At 45.9% G+C, this 17,577-nt stretch overlaps 3 protein-coding genes across 6 annotated transcripts in view; 2 read left to right on the top strand and 1 right to left on the bottom strand.

Annotated features, from left to right (window-relative positions):
* The window catches only part of LOC126871717 (glucose dehydrogenase [FAD, quinone]-like), a 35,628-nt gene extending 33,268 nt beyond the window's left edge, over nt 1–2,360 (top strand). For all 4 annotated transcript variants that reach the window (XM_050630839.1, XM_050630837.1, XM_050630838.1 and 1 more), the window contains exons 6-10: nt 173–320; nt 404–721; nt 834–1,204; nt 1,293–1,387; nt 1,477–2,360. In XM_050630839.1, the coding sequence (XP_050486796.1) occupies nt 173–320; nt 404–721; nt 834–1,204; nt 1,293–1,387; nt 1,477–1,558 (1,014 nt within the window). In that variant the 3' untranslated portion in view covers nt 1,559–2,360. The remainder of the gene's footprint in view (nt 1–172; nt 321–403; nt 722–833; nt 1,205–1,292; nt 1,388–1,476) is intronic.
* Nucleotides 1–17,577, bottom strand: part of LOC126871696 (nephrin-like) — a 253,004-nt gene that overhangs the window by 195,348 nt on the left and 40,079 nt on the right. The gene's annotated exons all lie outside the window — the stretch shown is intronic.
* Nucleotides 3,792–6,584, top strand: LOC126871720 (glucose dehydrogenase [FAD, quinone]-like). Its single transcript, XM_050630847.1, has 9 exons — nt 3,792–3,957; nt 4,074–4,290; nt 4,398–4,526; nt 4,604–4,800; nt 4,885–4,979; nt 5,071–5,335; nt 5,417–5,882; nt 5,965–6,335; nt 6,428–6,584. Exons 1-9 carry the CDS (start codon nt 3,955–3,957, stop codon nt 6,515–6,517), a joined length of 1,833 nt encoding a protein of 610 aa, XP_050486804.1. The 5' UTR covers nt 3,792–3,954; the 3' UTR covers nt 6,518–6,584.

The raw sequence follows: 17,577 nt of genomic DNA, 5'->3' as shown, positions 1-17,577 counted from the left end.
TCCTTTGACTTACGCTACTTCCATAATCACCAGCACGTATGGATGCTCATGGACCCACGTTAGTTTGCACAATTCTTTTTTTACTTTTATAACTTCAAACGCGTAACCGTTGTTCTCGACTAAATGGCAACGACTCGTTAAATACAGATTACCTTTATGTACGTATTTTCAGAATGGGGAACTTCGCGTTGCAAGAGCCTCGCGTGAGATAATCGTCTCTGGCGGAGCTGTCAACTCCCCTCAACTCTTATTGCTCTCTGGAATTGGACCAAAGGAGCATTTGGACGCCGTGAACGTGAGCGTCGTTAAAGATCTTCCAGGTAAGCGGCCGTACATCGCCCTTGTAATTTACGAACGTCTGTTACGTTGTCGATACTTTTCGAGCAAAATACGATGTTTTTAGGAGTCGGTGAGAATCTTCACAATCACGTGTCGTACACACTGTCTTGGACCATAAATCAACCAAACGAATTCGACCTGAATTGGGCGGCAGCCTTGGAATACGTCTCTTTCCAAAAAGGGCCCATGGCGTCCACAGGTTTATCCCAATTAACGGGAATTCTACCTTCGAGCTACACCACCTCCGATCATCCTGATCTTCAGTTCTTTTTCGGTGGGTATCAAGCATCGTGTGCCACCACAGGGGAGGTAGGAGCCCTCATGGACGGTGGACGTCGTAGCATAAGCATATCGCCGACGAATACTCATCCCCGTAGCAAAGGTATTTTTATCGCGTCTTGCAATTTCCTGTGTCTTGCGCTGGATTGTAAATCTATATATGTACATTGTACGAGACTGTGCGCTCTGCATAAACGAGTCTGTTTCTCTTTCAGGAACTCTTCGGTTAGCTACCAACAATCCTCTCGCGAAACCCATAATCCATGGAAATTATTTGAGCGATCCATTGGACATGGCTATCCTCCTGGAGGGAATTCAGATAGCCTTGTCGTTCGGCAACACTACCGCCATGGCGAAATATAATATGACGCTTAGTAACCAACCTCTATCTGCTTGCTCGCAGTATCCGTTCCTAAGCAACGATTACTGGAGATGCGCCGTGCGCCAGGAAACAGGTCCAGAGAATCATCAGGCAGGCTCCTGTAAAATGGGTCCAGCCTCAGATCCGATGGCCGTTGTAGATCCGCTATTGAGAGTACATGGTATTAAAGGGTTGCGAGTCGCCGACACGTCCATCATGCCTCAAGTATTTATCTTTTTGTTTCTTCTCTTTTGTCTCTCTCTCTCGTGATGAATATTGCGTGGAGTCTGAGCAATGTGTTTCGATTCGAAAGGTAACGTCTAGCAACACGGGCGCTCCGGCGATCATGATCGGCGAAAGGGCAGCGGCGTTCATCAAGATGGACTGGGGTGTTAAGCCGACACAATGGTACGGGCATCGTCCATCTTCCGTATGGAAGTACTCAGCACCTCGGAAAGTCTAGCGCATAGTCACTAGCAATTTGCCATGTTTCCTAGTTCCCGTTCCACGATCGACAACTCGTTGGATCTGTTGCTTTGGGGGATCAAATACATCGACTGGGACCAGCCTATCTGGTAGTCAAGATCCTCGATCGATCTAGTCCATGATTTAGCGGGTTTCTTTCTGCAAAAGGAATTACAGTGCAGCGCTGTGCCGTGTCGTCGAGGTGCCGGCGCAACGTCACCAAAGAGACGACGCTAAAGGACGCGGAGTGCCGGCCTTTCTCCTCGAGTCGCTGCGATCCAGTCGATCGAAGCTGTGGAACGGAGAATCGACGTACACTGGCACTAGCTAATTCAACTATCGCGGATCTTGTTATTACTTTTACATTCTCCGTTCTTTCTTACGACTACTTGTTCCTGTACTTGTTCTTTCCATTTTCGCGTTACGATGTTAAGCACCTATGCGAATTCGTTTAACGTGAATTTTCACTTCTTCCACGTGTTCTATTCGTAGATAAGCATCAGTTTCGGATTTTCGAGATTTTATCGAATCGACGTTCAGGGTAAATGTATTTATCCAAATAACCTGCGTTATCTGGATCGATACGAAGGTAAATCGAAACAGTTTTACTATCATCTTTCGCGATTAAGTATTATACGTACGTACGTACGTACGTGAGTACATACGTCGCGTACAATTATAATACCTTCCGCGCGTACGCTTTCCTATTAATCATACTAAACTGAAATGGCCTTAAAGCAAAAGATTCCTCGCGTTTACGAGTGTTGCCAGTCGCACAGTCGTTTATTTCATTGAACCAACGTCGAAATAGAAACATACCAAAGAGATGTAAATCGTTGTTACCGAATTAATATCAAGTCAATTGTACCAACAATTAGTTGGCTGAATAATAATTTTAATTTGTTTTCTTTCTGCACTCTTTGTTTTTTTATTCGCCATAGTATCCTTTAATTTATCCTTATTTCACAGCTACTTTCCCGAATCTAGTATTTGCTAAATTTATTTAGCATCTAACATGCGATCTCCGAATCCATCTTCGAATTTCCTTTAACGTATAATAATACTGACTGAGGTAGTCGAAGAACAGTCGGAATAATTTTCGAAACTGTTCCGTCCGTTTAGAATTAGGCTCCTTCGCACATACGATTGTACACATACATATACCGCGTTCGTTTATTTATCCTTATTATTTATGGCTAAAAATCTAATCTAAAATCTAAAAAGCTAATGTTAGACATATATTGATACTAAGAAAAATATCATCAGTGTTAACTGTTACCGGTCGTGCTTATTCTATGCTTAGAGCATAGGTCTGCCTTAAGTCGGAATTACAACAAAAATCAATATTTCGAGATGAATAATATAACAAAAATAAGTAATGGGATAGAATAGAATAGTAGTAGAATAATAGAAAAAGAGATTACCTAAAATTAACTAAAAACAACAAAACGTCGCTAAACAAAATTGAAACAGAGCTAAAATTATTCCTGTGAGATCTGTCATCTGTCTCTCTATTATGTTCTGAACGCTGCCAAACAACATTGAAACTCATTACTGCCGCAAAAATTCTCTCTTCCGGGAATACATGGCGCCATACTACTCCTATCACTATTTTACTCTCCTTATCGAGTCTACAGGTCGCTGTATACAAATGGAGGCGAGATAGACGCTTCGCGAAGAGACCAGTAGGAGAGAAGAATAGGAGAAAATTCATTTTCATGTGACATACGGAATGCAGGGGTAGAATGGGAGAATGTGAGGGAATTTTCCGACAATTCTGACTGGAACTGACCTATCCTTCCGAATAAGGCTTTATAATTCGACTTTTGATTGTATTTCGTACGTACATCGTCCCGGATAAGAAACGTAAACAGTAATCGAATGTCCATTGCTGGAAGCTCGTCCCGGAAAATGTCCGGCATTGTCTGTAAGCATTAAATGTAATGGTATACAAAGTTTCAGGCAATTTCTAATCTTCGACCGGAAAAGATAATTTAAAGATATTAATGCATGAATACATGCATGTTGACCTCCGATATATCGTGAAAGCATTAGTGACAGATAAGCTGTTTCTCAATATGGCATAATTACTTGACTTGTACTAAATTAAGTATTCTAAAACGTTCTAAAAGAGTTTAATGTTAAGCGGAATAGACACTTCGTTGTTTGAGAAATGTTTAGTCTAACAGAATTTGAACAAGGCTTCACATTTCCTACTCTCGTTAAATAAAAATAAATAGTCCTTGTGCGAGTTTGTCGACAGATTATTTATCGACAAGCTATATGTCGATAACTGTCAGAATTTCAGATAATGGCCAATTTAAAAGTATTATTCTGTTATTTTACCTGTATACTCGAAATTATTCATTTATCATTTCCTTACATATCGGTGTTATAAAGCTGCAAGTATAAAAGAGGATGTAACGAAACACACAGTAGTCAGTTGAGCAGAACGAAGCCTACTGAGCGTAGTTTTGCAACTGTAATCGGTTACAATCCTCTTTGACAATATGGTACGTTCCTATTCTTATTTTACAAATTACCGCGTACAAACGGATTATTTTAGCGTGTTTATCGGATCACCATTATGCTACGCCTCCTGTTGTAACCATATTGCTCACAATTGCAGTCGAGCTTGTTCGATATCTCGTATTCAAGTCCGCCATGTGTCGATCCCTACCTAGGGGGTCCTCAGCTTTCGGATGTTTGCTCTGCAAACAACGGAGCAATGTTACTGACGATTTTCAACATACTGTTAGTGGGAAATCCGGAAGTTGGTGAGCCGTGCAAGCGCGTGAGGCCAGTCAAGGAGCCAGACCTTAGTTACGATTTTATCGTTGTCGGCTGTAAGTTGTGAAAAGCTTTGAAATCAATCGTCTATCGAGCATTTATCAAACAATTATTATCTGGCTTTCACGCGAAAAACTACTCGTACGTTTCACGTTTCGTACAGCCGGTGCTGGTGGAGCTGCAGTGGCTGGAAGACTGAGCGAAGTCAAAGATTGGAAAGTTTTACTGATCGAAGCAGGCCCCGATGAACCGGCAGGAGCCGAAATACCCAGCAATCTTATGCTTTATCTCGGTAATTAATTTCGTTCGATCGCAGCGACGGTTTATGCGAAAAACGCGTTTAATCGAATGAACACGTGATACGTATAGGCGGCGACTTGGACTGGAAATACAAAACGACGAACGAATCGAACGCCTGTCTCAGTACGAATGGAAGATGCGCTTGGCCTCGGGGTAAGAATCTCGGAGGAACGACGCTTCACCATGGTATGGCGTATCATAGAGGTCATCCTAAGGATTACGAGAAGTGGGTAAAACTGGGAGCCGAAGGATGGGGTTGGAAAGACGTACGTTCGTTTATCGATATTTGTAGCGCTATTAGGTGGATCGTCAGAAAATCTTGTTCAACTTTCGCAATATGTCCCTTGCAGGTGCTACCGTATTATCTCAAGTCGGAGAATAACACGGAAATTGGTAGAGTTAGCGCGAAACATCATGCCACCGGAGGTCCTATGACCGTGCAACGGTTCGTTGATCCGAAATATCTTCATCTCTGTCGTATTTTGAAAATTATTTCTTTCGATGGTCGTTTCGAATTAATATCCGAATGTCGACAGGTTCCCATATCAACCTCCTTTCGCCTGGCATATCCTCAAAGCAGCGGACGAAGCAGGTTTCGGCGTTTCCGAAGATTTCGCCGGAGAAAAAATGACAGGCTTCACTATAGCTCAAACTATCAGTGAAGACGGTGTGAGACAGACCAGCGTTAGATCGTTTATTACACCCGTCGCGGATCGTAAGAATCTTCACGTAGCCGTGAACGCCACCGTTACCAAAGTTAGGACCATTGGCAAGAAAGTGACAGGAGTCGATGTGTTATTGGTGCGACGTTGTATCAAACTTATAACATCACGTTCTTACGGCTTTTCCATCGTTTAACCTCGATGTTGATTTTATTCGCAGAATGGAAAGAAGCGCATCATAAGGGCAAAACGCGAAGTGATTTTGTCAGCGGGAGCGATAAACTCACCCCAGCTGTTGATGTTGTCTGGAATTGGACCTAAGGAACATTTGAAATCCAAGAAGATTCCCGTAGTGATGGATCTACCAGGCGTTGGTGAAAATCTTCACAACCACCAATCCTATGGTCTAACCTTCACCTTGAGCGAAACTTATTATCCAGTGTTCAACGAAAGTAACATCGAACAGTACATTAGAGACCAAACTGGACCACTCTCTAGCACAGGCTTGGCTCAAGTTAGTGGAATATTGACATCTAATTTCACTACCGAGGATGATCCAGATATCCAGATATTCTTTTCCGGCTACCAAGCAGTTTGCGAATCTGAAACAGGCCCACTCTTGGCCGCGATAGACGACAAGATGGCTGTCGAATTTACGGCCGTGAATCTACACCCAACGAGCAGAGGTGAGCTGTCTTTGCCTCGATATCGTAAAATACTTCATTTTCGTCACTCGATTTATACGCATCGCTCGAATTCTGTCTGTAGGTCGCATTACGTTGAACAGCAACGATCCACTCGATCCACCTGTTATCTGGAGTAACGATTTAGGGACCAAACACGATCGCAGCGTCATAGTTCAAGGAATCCAACACCTTATCAAATTATCGAAGACCCCGATCATGCGGAAGCTAGGTTTGAAGCGTCAACCCGTGAAAATACCAGCGTGCGCAGGTTTTAAGCCAGACAGCTATGACTTTTGGGAATGTGCTATACGTTGGAACACAAGACCGGAGAATCATCAGACCGGCACCGTCAGAATGGGCCCGCGTTCGGATCCGATGACCGTCGTAGATACTCAACTCAAGGTACACGGTATCAAAGGACTGAGAGTAGCCGATGCGTCCGTTATGCCTACGGTACGTTTTCCATATTTCTCGTTAAATTACCTTCGACACTTCATCAAATCTATATATTTCATTTTGTTATTTTCTTCGAACGCGTTTCATAGGTGGTTTCTGGTAACCCTGTTGCCTCGGTCAACATGGTCGGAGAAAGAGCCGCAGACTTTATCAAGCAAGACTGGGGAATCAAAATATAACGGAAACGTCAATTATGGAAAGAAAAACGAAATTATAATGACCATTAATATAACAGTATAAATTCTATTCCGATACGTTCTTTTTTCTCTTAATCCCTTCCAATCAAAAATCGAAATCCAACAGGAACGAACGCTCGTTCGGTTGACATCGCGTAATTCCACGCGTACAAATTTCACTCGAATCGAATCGAGTTAGTTTCGAAGTTGGGTGGAACGGTTATAAAAGAGGACAATGATTGTTAAGTCCAAGTGACTTAAGTTATTCGGTAAACGGTGCTGCTGACTAATTCGGTGCAGTCGATATAAAGGAAAACCGTTGGAGATTGGACGGGCACGAAGACGACGCGACACTCCTCATCAAACACTCTACACTCCAAGACTTTAAACTCCTCGTGATTTCGCGAGGATCTCAAACTTCTATCCACCTCGTTCGAAAACGAATATTTACCTTCGCCGGAGTGGCGTGTGCGCGCGCGCGCGCATCTGCACTTGGAACGCTGCAGATGACGGTGAGTCTGGCGGCGTCGCGAGAAAGGGTCGCGATCCGCTAGCTGAGAAACTAATTTCGTTGACTGTTCCCGAAGTACAATAAAGGGCAATAACGCAGTTTAATTAAAATTAATAACGATACCGTTGGATGCATTCGAGATTGAAGAATGGCCGGTGGAAAAGGTCGGGCCGCGATATTGTCTGGCAGGATTATTAAAGTAAAAACGAAGAAGAGAAAGGAGAAACGAACGGCGGAGGAGGTCACATCGGTGGAACGAAGTAGCCTCCCAAGTCGAGAAAACGATGGAAGCTAGAAGCATGGAGAAGTGCACTTGACCTCCTTAGAGTCGCGGCCGCATACGCCTGTACGTTCCTTGCTGGCAAGAACGTATTCGCTAACCCTTATCCGACCTCGGTGGCCGTTCACCCGCGTCCAAATCCTCCCGCGATCAGATACGTCTTCTTCGAGTGTACGTTAGATCCGAACGTTCCCTGCACAACAATGGTAAACAATAAAGATTTTTTTGCTGTACTGTCGATTGGTCAACGACCGTTTGTGTGGCCGCTTCAAAGCGTTAACGATCGCTTCGAATGCTCGACGACGTACCTGCCCCGCGCAACGTCGAAGAAATTCTTATTGTTTGGATAAAAATTCGCGTTACCTCGAGCGAACCAGAGGAATCGGGCTTTGTGGATTATAGCGTCCGGCTCGTTTGCACGATAAAAACGTTGGCCGACCGTCGACGGTCGTTAAACCGATGCTTTCGAGCTTCCACGTAATCCGAACTCGTCGCGCTCATGGAAACTAATTAACGTTATTCGAGAAAAAAGAAGAAACACCGGTCTAATAATCTTTTGCTTCTGTTGGAAAAGACTAGAGAACACGGACGAATAACAACGGCCTCAAAGCTTTGCGCCGAGATGGGTTCGCCACGATTGAAACAGCCTTGGCGAAAATACGAAAAGTCCGATCGCGAATAGGTTAATTTGTTTAAAGTATGCATTCAGGGCAACCGGCAAAGCAGTCCTTGGATCGTAGCGGCCTTACAGCCAGCGACATACCTTTACATTCACTCTGAAAATGGCAGTTGGGTTCGATTTAACGCTGCCGTAATACCGCGTAACCTATGCGTCGCATTTGCCAAGGTAATTCCAATGTCACCACGGCTGTTCCACGCGGTATCGCTGTATCGCTATTTATTGCGAAACGATTCTCCAAGATCGGAATCGTTGCACGCGTTCGCTGAAAATACTACTCATTGTACCGTCTATCCATTACGCGTACAGTGCATAGCCTAGTACGAGTAAATGAAATCAGTCGCGGCATTTCATCGTTCATCGAATTTGTTCGAGAAACGTGTCGAGACGTTCGTTACTGCGATTTTCAAGCTTCCCATACGGCAAATCGCGAAATAATCACGCCGTTGCAAATGTATCGGAGTGGCAGCGATAGAAAAAGTCGCATCGTGCGTAAACTATATTTCATCCTTTCTCTTTACAAATGAAAATAAACGTTTAGATCGTTACACGCGATCGTTTTCATTCACGCGAATCAACTTGTATCTATCGAAGTGTGTAGCATCCGTTTCAACGTGTAGCGCCTTTATCGATGCGTTGCCGGTCGCGTCGCAAAATTATTTCACCGAGCGATGTACCGATGCGGCCGGTCCTGTTTTAGGAATACACGCGATTTAACAGGGGGTTTAATCGAATCGTAACGCGAGAATCGAGGGTGGCTTAAGTGTTAACTGTTTGATGGAGATTTCGTCCAATTTGCTATGGATTTAGATGCGTGCATTCAATTATCTACACGCGCGTTACAGCGAGCGCCACTTAATCCCCGAGCGATCCATTAACTGTAAACTATGGAATTATTAAAGCGAATCACCTAGCGATACGCCATCCCTGCTGAAACTTACGATAACACTTTCCCTTCCGAAGTACCGTCGCTATAGTCGAAATTCCAGCCAGACACGTTCTTTGTAATCGTCAAGAGAGTAACGCGACTACGTAATTCGTAAAAGGGCAGTTGCTTTTCGACGTTCATCGACACAGCGAAAACTACGAATAGTTGAACGAGAAAGAGAGAGAGAGAACTTGTATCTATTCTCCAAGAAATTAAAGGACCGGCACGAACGGCGAAAAGTTGAACAGATGATGATATAAACAAATTATAAATAAAACATCGGACATCTGAAAGACGCGTGTGGGTGGCCGAATGTGTCGTACACGATCTGCGATGTCGCGCCTCGTCGCCTACCATCGTTCCCATCGTTCTCATGGTCGTCGTCTTGTTCGTTGTCGTTGTGCCAGCGTTGCAGCGGTGTAACGACTGCTTTGAATTTCATGAGGGTGCGAATGAATTCATGGTGGAATGGCGCGCGTGGGTTTGCCCCCGGAGACTCGACGACTTCGAACGCCCTCGTTCTTCCCTCGGTCTCGTCAGTTGGAAAATCTACAGGAATCCAAGCGTAATTGAGAAAATAATAACTATGTGTATTATCCGGTAAGATCGTCGATCGATGAAACGAAACCAGCAGAAACTGTCCATGAGTTTCCTAGGGAATCCAAGGAGGAGCTTAGAGGGTAGAAAATATCGCTGGATGTTTGAACAAGATGGAACGGCGAAGCCGGACCAGCCGCGTGACATCACGCGCGCTAGTAATCTGTCGAATCCCGAAGGTTGGTCGATGCAGCGCTGGGAGCGCGACGAACGAGCCGCATAATGCGCTTTGTCGCGTAGCCGTGCTGCGACGCGTGCACCAAGTTTGTTTACCGGGGCTTTTTGGTGGATCGAGGGTGCACACGCGGCGCGCCGTGAACGCGCGATCGCAACACCGCCTCGCAATGGCGCACGACGAAGCCTCCGTCTAAAGACCGAGGTTCGTTACTCCCTCACGAACAGCAACCGCTGTTACAAAAGGGAAAGGAAAAGAAGAATCGCGGGACGAGGACGGATCGTGGAAACCCGGTTAAAGAAAAGCATAGCAGCAGCAGCAGCAGCAGCAGCAGCAGCGTTCAACACGGACGCGCCCGTTCCTTTCCTTTCTTCCTCCTTGCCCCTTCCACGCCGCGGTCGACTCTTGTTTCCTCAGACGGATCCAGACCTCGTCGGCAGTTGTCTCCATTCGCGACGTCATCTCGAGTAATTGCGGTTGCATAGAATAGCAGCGTAACGCGCAAATGCGCTTTGCAATTCGAACAAGAGTTTCGGCTGTGAGACTTAAACACCGTTTGTCGTCTCGCCTCGTCCCGTCTCGTCTTACTGCGAGAGAGCTCCCAAGGCATTCGTCGGTTATCCACGAGAAAGATTTGTTTCGTGTGTAACGTAATTATACGAAGGTATCGGTGTTTCGGATGACTGATTCGCGTCGCATCGCGTCGGATGCTGTCTTAAAGCGTTTAAACCTCGTCTAGAGGTAGAGAGAAGGTTGGCGCGATCGTTTCACGCACACGCTGTTTCCCATTCGTGACACGATTCGGGTAATAACTTGGACGGAACGAAACTCAATTTCATTTCTCGTGAAAAAAACGTGGCACAGTAAAGAATCAAGAACTGAAAGTACACTGGGGAGCGGAATTAAGGGCGGAAAGTAATACGAGCGGATTATTAAAAACCGCGATAGGAAGAGCACAAAAGCCTCTGAAAAAATAGGGTTGAATGCAGCTGGCTCGTTTTAGTATTCCCAGGCGAAGCGGTGGAAACGCGATAGGTAATTAACCTCGTTGCCGGTAGCCGGGACGTGCGAAGGTTCTTCTTGATTTTCTTACACGGCCGTTCGCGAGTAAATGCGTACAAATACAACGTTACTATCTTGAAATTGTTTGGGCCAGCCAACTGCAGAGAGCAACCATTACCGACGATAGCTGGCCTCGAGGGAACAGGTTCTTACCAACCGCGTCAATAATGCAAACGCGTGTAAGCCGTGGGATATAAGCAAGCCCGTAAATATTGCGCCGCGACGCTGATGGTCGGGGAAACAACGCGAGCAAAATGTACGTGAGTAGCCTGAAGAAACTACAGGGCTGAGAGGACGAATCTGGTCAAACGCGCGTCATTTACCGATCTCGATCGTTTTCGCGGTGTGAGTCCTTACGGCGTGTTTATGCCAGCCGCAGAAATCGATACGCGTCCAAAGGTATCCACGAAGATCGTCGTTGCGACGAAGAAATAGGATAAAGGGATCTCGGTTTTTTCCCGATTTCGTTGCTTCCCCCGTGGTATCCTTCCCGCGAGGATCGAGTTTCAACGCGTCCGGCGTGATCCTATCCGGCGCATAATTTTATTATCGTCGTTTTACGCTGTCACGCCGCATCCAAGCGTTGAAAAATCCTCGCGGCACGCCGCCCGTAATGGCGGTTATTAAGAATAATGATTGCTGGGCGGAAGTCTACAGACTGCTACGCGAATACATATTCATGAGAGTAAGTGAATCGGCCAATATCTTACCGTCCACTGTTCCTTTCTCTCTTCTTTTTAAAACGTACACATAGACGGCCGTTTTATAAGCGAGCGACGCTGTCGACGCCGTTTATACACCGCGTCGGATCGTTTTCAGCTTTCTCGTGATAAAAGCGAAACAAATCGCGGCTCTGTGGGTCGCGCGGAAGCGAAACTTTTCCGCCGTTCCGATTCTCTTTTGACGCCGCCGTGTCCGTATCGTATAAACTCACAGTCTTTCGCCTTTTGCCTTTTATTCGTTCTCGGTGGCACGCCACGGTCCGTGACCTTTTACGTTTCCGTCTAATAGAACGGGACCATTCGATAATCCGCTAGGCATTGCGTCACGTCGTTTCAAAAGGTAAAGGTGAATCGCGATTAAATGAATCCGACAGAAAGTCGAAGAGAACGAACCGCTAGACGAGATCGACGATCAAGATGCCGCGAAGCAAACCCCTGTGACGCGTATCTTCGTAGCTTTCTTTCCAGACATTTCGATTCTCCTTCATAGTCGAGAGGAGGTTCCTCTTTTTCTTCGTCTTCATTCAGCGGTCTGGAGTTTTTTACGCCGCTGGATTTACGCCTGCAGCTTTATTTATTCACGCTTTAATTACCGTCCCGAGTCTCCCGTAGCCGAGTGTCCGGGCACGTGGATGCACCCCGAAACGAGAAACTTCAGGGTGGCAGCGAGATTAATGGGCTTGGTTAGCGTTCTTCACCCCCACGCGAGAGACGCGTGAGAAATTTGCGTAGTATACACGCGTATACACATATTTAGGAAGGAAAAAAGAAATGGAAGGGTATCGCGGCGGCGTAGAAGAGAAAAATGATAAAAGTAACAGGGACGAGTAATGTCGTTATTCATCGGGAGCCCGGTGTTTCCTACGTTGTCTCGGAATGACGCTGGCCAGGGCTTTTCAGGGCTCTCTTTGTTCTAGAAACAAACGGTCGACCCGTGAAATACTTGACTCCATTTCATCCCTCTTTACGACCTCGATTTCAACCTTCGTGTAAGTCGGTTTGAGAAATTCCTTCCAAAATTTTATCGTATGACGAAATTGTTGCCCCGGCACCACCTTCGTTCCCACTCTTTTGCTATGATTTTGTTCGCGGTCGATATTCCGTCAGTCGTCCGCTTCTCTACCTTCTTCTCGATTTTGGTCTACGGAGCGATGATCGGCTCGTTTTCGCCAAGGAATACAGCATTCGAACGTTTCCATGGTATTCTCAACCGAATACTCTCGAGAGCGAGGAGTTTTGACTGTCTTGGCGGAGTCTCGAGACGGTTTCCTCTCGCAGCTGGCGAAGCAACGACGCGCGTGAAAAAAGACTCTTTAAAGGGAGAAGCTGGAGAAAGGCGAGTTTTCGCATTCGTTGCCGAGGTTCTCGACGACGAGGATGATGCAAGTAGCCCAAGAAGATACTATCGAGCAGAGTCGAGGACCGGTCGAAGAGGGCAAGGGGCGGTCGGCATTCATCCGAGTAGATAACATCGCTTGTTAAATCCACCCTTGCCACCGGTGTAGTCAGCACGCTTACCTGGTGCCCGTCGCTGCTACCAACATCCTACTGACGCGAGATAGCAAGTTCAGTCACTAGCTCATCCGCCCCTTTTACCCTCGATTGTCTACAGTTGCTTCTGCGACAATAGCGCGTCATCCGTACGACCACCGCCACTAAGCAACTGCTATTACCGATTTCACCGATCGAACCATCTGTCACCGAACACGAACATTCGTCGTATTGTTCTCCCAGTACAGTCGGATCGAAGCTCGTTCGTCGAGCGACCGACCGACTGTATCTCTTTTGCTTCGCTCACCCTTCGATAAATTTCGGAGAACGCGGAGATTGAGAACGTCGCGATTCTACAGATTAGCGCATCCACCATAGCATCGAGATGATCAAAACGACGAAAATTTGTTTTTCGTTACAAAAAGGATTCGATAACGTTGCCGCTGTCGATACGCAGACACGTGTCCTACGTCGACCGTCATTAATTTGAAACATTGACGGAATGCTCGGATGTCCGACGAGATTCCAGCGGAGAAAACGGTTATCCCTCGTATTTTAATCTGCACAGTGATTCCGTTCTTTTCGTCACGAGGGAAACCATCAATGCCAAAACGAAGCGTCGCGTCGCAGCCAGTCAGCCAGTTTCGAAACGAGAGTATCGATCGTTGTCAGTTCCAGGTACAGGGAAAAGGCTCGGCAATCGAGTCAGCTGTTACGCGTAACGCGGTTAACTGTCGCGTCTGGACGTCAATATTGATTCACTTTTTTCATTAGAACAAAAGCTATCGATGACGGTCTATCTCGACCACGTTCGAGTGGACGCCGAGTGTCGGACGCTGTCGTTCTCAAAGACCCACTTACTTCTCGCGTTACGATTCGACATTCGATTGCTAACGTTCGACGATGATTAATCGCGTGCTTGCCACTACCGAGCTTTTGCCAGCGCGTTCGTCCAAAGAATCGCAATTTTCTTTCGCGCGAATACTTGTCGTGGATAATACTCGTATTTCGAAAAATCGATGTGAATTTATGGTTATTCGCGAGGTTTAGCCGCGCTACTCACGGCATAAAGTGCATAAGAGTAACGTAAAACCGTTTAATGGTACAAAGTCAGCTCTAGGTGGATAATAAAAAAGCGCGTAAAAACTACGCATACGAATTCATGCACCAATAATCCTCCTCATCTTCGAATTAGAAAACACGAAACACAAGCGGGTGAGCTTGCGTTTAATTCACTCGGTTACAGTCCTCTTAACAAGAAACGATTGTCCTTATTGTTTGCGAAATACATCCAGAATGATGGTCCGCTTAAAGGTACCTATCGTTTGTGCAGAGTATTCGCCACGAATGGCCACTTAAGAAGAGAAACATCGCATCCTTTATTCCAGCGCAATCATTGAAGATAGATCGCTCACAATGCCAACACATTTCCCCTGCTTCTTGCGAGATACAAACGACGTCCGAAATAAAGCGACGCACCGACGCGTTTGACATTTTGGCTCAAACTACGAGAGCAACGAAAAATATTATCTAGGGCAATCTGGGGTAATGTTCGAGCAGCGAAAGGAGAAATAGAGGCATAGAACGCGACACCTTAATGGCACCGATTTGTTCAACGACGAGGACCGTTTGCCCCAATTTGCGATCGGGATTCGGTAGAGCCCTTTATAGTTTCCGTATTACGAGGGGTTCGAAGGTTGGTAAAATAAATAAAGCGTCCTGTCACTCTATCCTTGTCTCAGAGTCCTTGACCGACGAGTGGCAAAGGGTCCACAGGCATGAAATCGGTAAAATTTCTTTCTTTTCGAAAGACTCGGCTCGAACCGTTTCGAAATCCTCGAATATCCTCGTTACGATAACTTACACACGCAATACCGAAACTGATCCCGTATCGTTGGAGCACCGTTCAAATATAAAATCGCACAGATACCAGAGACGACGTTTCCCATTCACGAGATTTTATGTGGCAGAGAGGCGAAAAATTCCGAGCAAATTAGCTAACGCGTTCGGTTATTAACTGCATTGAAATCGGCTTATCAAAGAGTTGTCGCGGAGCAACGTGACAGAGGAAATTGGTGAAAAGCTCTTTACGCAAGGCGAACCTCAAAGGCCTCTCGTGTTTCTGAAAAACCTTCTTTGTTAAAATACTCCTTGGTGTACCATTCACCGAAGGTTCGCCAAAGACCCGCTAGACTATTCATTTATTTATGCTTCCTCGCTAGGATCTCCTGACTCGTGGATGAATTTTTTTCAGGACGGAAACGCTGTCCCGCAAAAAGAGTCGACTACAAAAGAATTGAATGCTGAAAACGGGTCGATCGACTTTTTTTCCATACGAGAACGATCAACGAGAATCACGAATATCTTTTGACCGCTCACCCCTATTTTTGCTATATTTTTCACCATCGCCGTGTCCTAACGGAGGGAGGGGAAAAAAAGGCGAAAAGGAAAATGAAAAAGAGAACGAAAGGAAAATCGAGAGGCAGAAAAATAAGCGGCACGTCGAAGAGAATGATTTCGACCGTACCGCGACACAGTTTCAATGCGAAATTAATAGACACAGGCCGGCGCCGTATGTGTCACGTATTTGCTCAAGCTGAACAGCGCATTTTTTGCAGAACAAAATTGCAGCTTAATGCAATTGCAATCTGTGACGCGCAGGTACGAACACGCGAATTGGGAACTTCTTGTCCCCTCGGGTATGTCCATATTGTCCATAGATCGACCAAAAAGCGAACAGCGCTGGAGAGAGAGAGAGAGAGAGAGAGAGAGAGAGAGAGATCGAAGAGGGAGAATGTAAAGGTTCCAGGAGCGATAGAGGATGGCAGAAGGGAGAATAGAGAAAAGGAAGATGACGCACATGTGCATCTACGCGAAACCGGAAACGGGTACGACGGAAACAAGGCGAAAAAGGATGGTAACGGGAAACTAATGGCAGGCGCAACGGTTGGTCACCGCAACGGAACCGCGCGATACATAAATTCCCTGCTTGACGAGCGTCGTTGTTTTTGCGTTTTACGAAGCGCAACAATATTTGTACATTTGTCCTGCGCGATCGGTGTCACCAGTCGCGTTCCGCGACCAACAATCCACGCCATGAAAACACAAATATCACGATGATTATTGGAGGATTCCACAATTTCACCGACACTCATTCTCCCTGCGACTCGTTTCGATTTCCATCTCGATGTCGAAGGACGCTGTTAAGGATCGAACTCCGCAACCTCGATGTTAACTTCGAAATTATTAACGACACGCTGATACGATACCGCAAGCGTGCAACAAAGTATCGTAAAATTGCGGCCACCACGAGGAATGTTCGATAACTGATCTAGAATACATACTCAGGCGCTAATTACCAAACGTAAACGGCTGCTCTAAAATTATGTAACGAGCTCCAATATTTGTTGGCTATTGTTATTGGGTTGCGAGTTATTTTTCGCGCAAACTTTCGTAATAACGATGATCACCGCTAACGAGTCGCTGGGTTAGCCAGCGTTAATCAATTTCCTAGCGCAGTCGAGGTATCGGCGTTTCAACGGCGTTCGACGACTACACGCCGTATTCTGTCGCAAGACCTATCGGCCTACGAAACTGTTGTTGAACATAATTGGACCAACGAAACGATGACGATGCTGGCCAAAGAAGGGATCGGTGAAAAAACCGGCATCATTTCCAAGCCACTAACTACGAACGATAAGCGCTGCTGCGAACGACCCACTTTTCTCGCCGTTCCATATATAACGAAAGGCGTACGCCCCTCGGTAACTTTACTTTCCTTCCGCTCGGCGTAACCTCCATCCCCTAAACCCCTCCCGCCCCTTTTCTTGCCCCAAACGAGCCATTCTCTTCGTCATTAACGTGCCAATTTTTTTTCATTCTTTTTCCTTCCTTCGTTTGTGCTTTCCCTTCTCATGATGGTGCTTCCGTTATACGTCGACCCGACCGAATTATGTATGCGGCTAACAATACGTCTTTTTATAAACAATCGCGACGGCTGCCGCACGATTTTTATTCTTCTTTTTATTATCCTTCTCTCTCTTTTTTTTTTGTTCGAGCTTATCGTATTATCGAGTTAAAAAAAAAAACGCATTAACGATTGGTCGAGATATGACAGGCACGACCGCGATAACGCGACGTTCGACGAATCGCCGCGTTAAGCTCGTGACGGCCAGTGACGCGTTACATATACGATTTTTGATTTATGACGGTAGGAAAAAGCGATTCTTTCTTTCGCGGATGATGCAGCGGGGGTTCGCGGCACATATCAACTGGCGTATTTTCTGGGCGTAATCAACGCGTGCAGAAAATTAGCCGCGTTATTGCATGCATTTTTAAGCGAGGAATAACATAGTCGTTGGCAGCCGTGACGGTGGCAATGGCAGTAGCGGTAGAAAGGACGGTAACTCGTGACAGTAGCGACAACCGAGCGAACGATCCGCTTTCGAGTGCAAACCCGTCCTATGCAACCATTATCGTTATTATTATCAATTGAAACGCGTTTCGAGATCAGTATCGGCATAATTACGGCCGGTAATGACTTGGTGGTTAATTGGCTACTGGGCAAATCGATTTTCGATAATCCGTCAAAGAGGTGCCGTCGATCGGCTTTATCGTC

This window comes from Bombus huntii, chromosome 12 (assembly GCF_024542735.1).
Source record: "Bombus huntii isolate Logan2020A chromosome 12, iyBomHunt1.1, whole genome shotgun sequence".
NCBI lineage: Eukaryota > Metazoa > Arthropoda > Insecta > Hymenoptera > Apidae > Bombus > Bombus huntii.
Note: the sequence above shows the minus strand (reverse complement) of the source record. Positions and strands in the feature narration are given on the sequence as shown.

What these genes read in the sequence shown, in the direction of transcription:
- LOC126871720 (XM_050630847.1), top strand. An exon ending in AAGGATGGGGTTGGAAAGAC is followed by an intron (nt 4,801 to 4,884) that starts GTACGTTCGTTT and finishes TGTCCCTTGCAG; the next exon opens with GTGCTACCGTATTATCTCAA. An exon ending in GGTCCTATGACCGTGCAACG is followed by an intron (nt 4,980 to 5,070) that starts GTTCGTTGATCC and finishes GAATGTCGACAG; the next exon opens with GTTCCCATATCAACCTCCTT.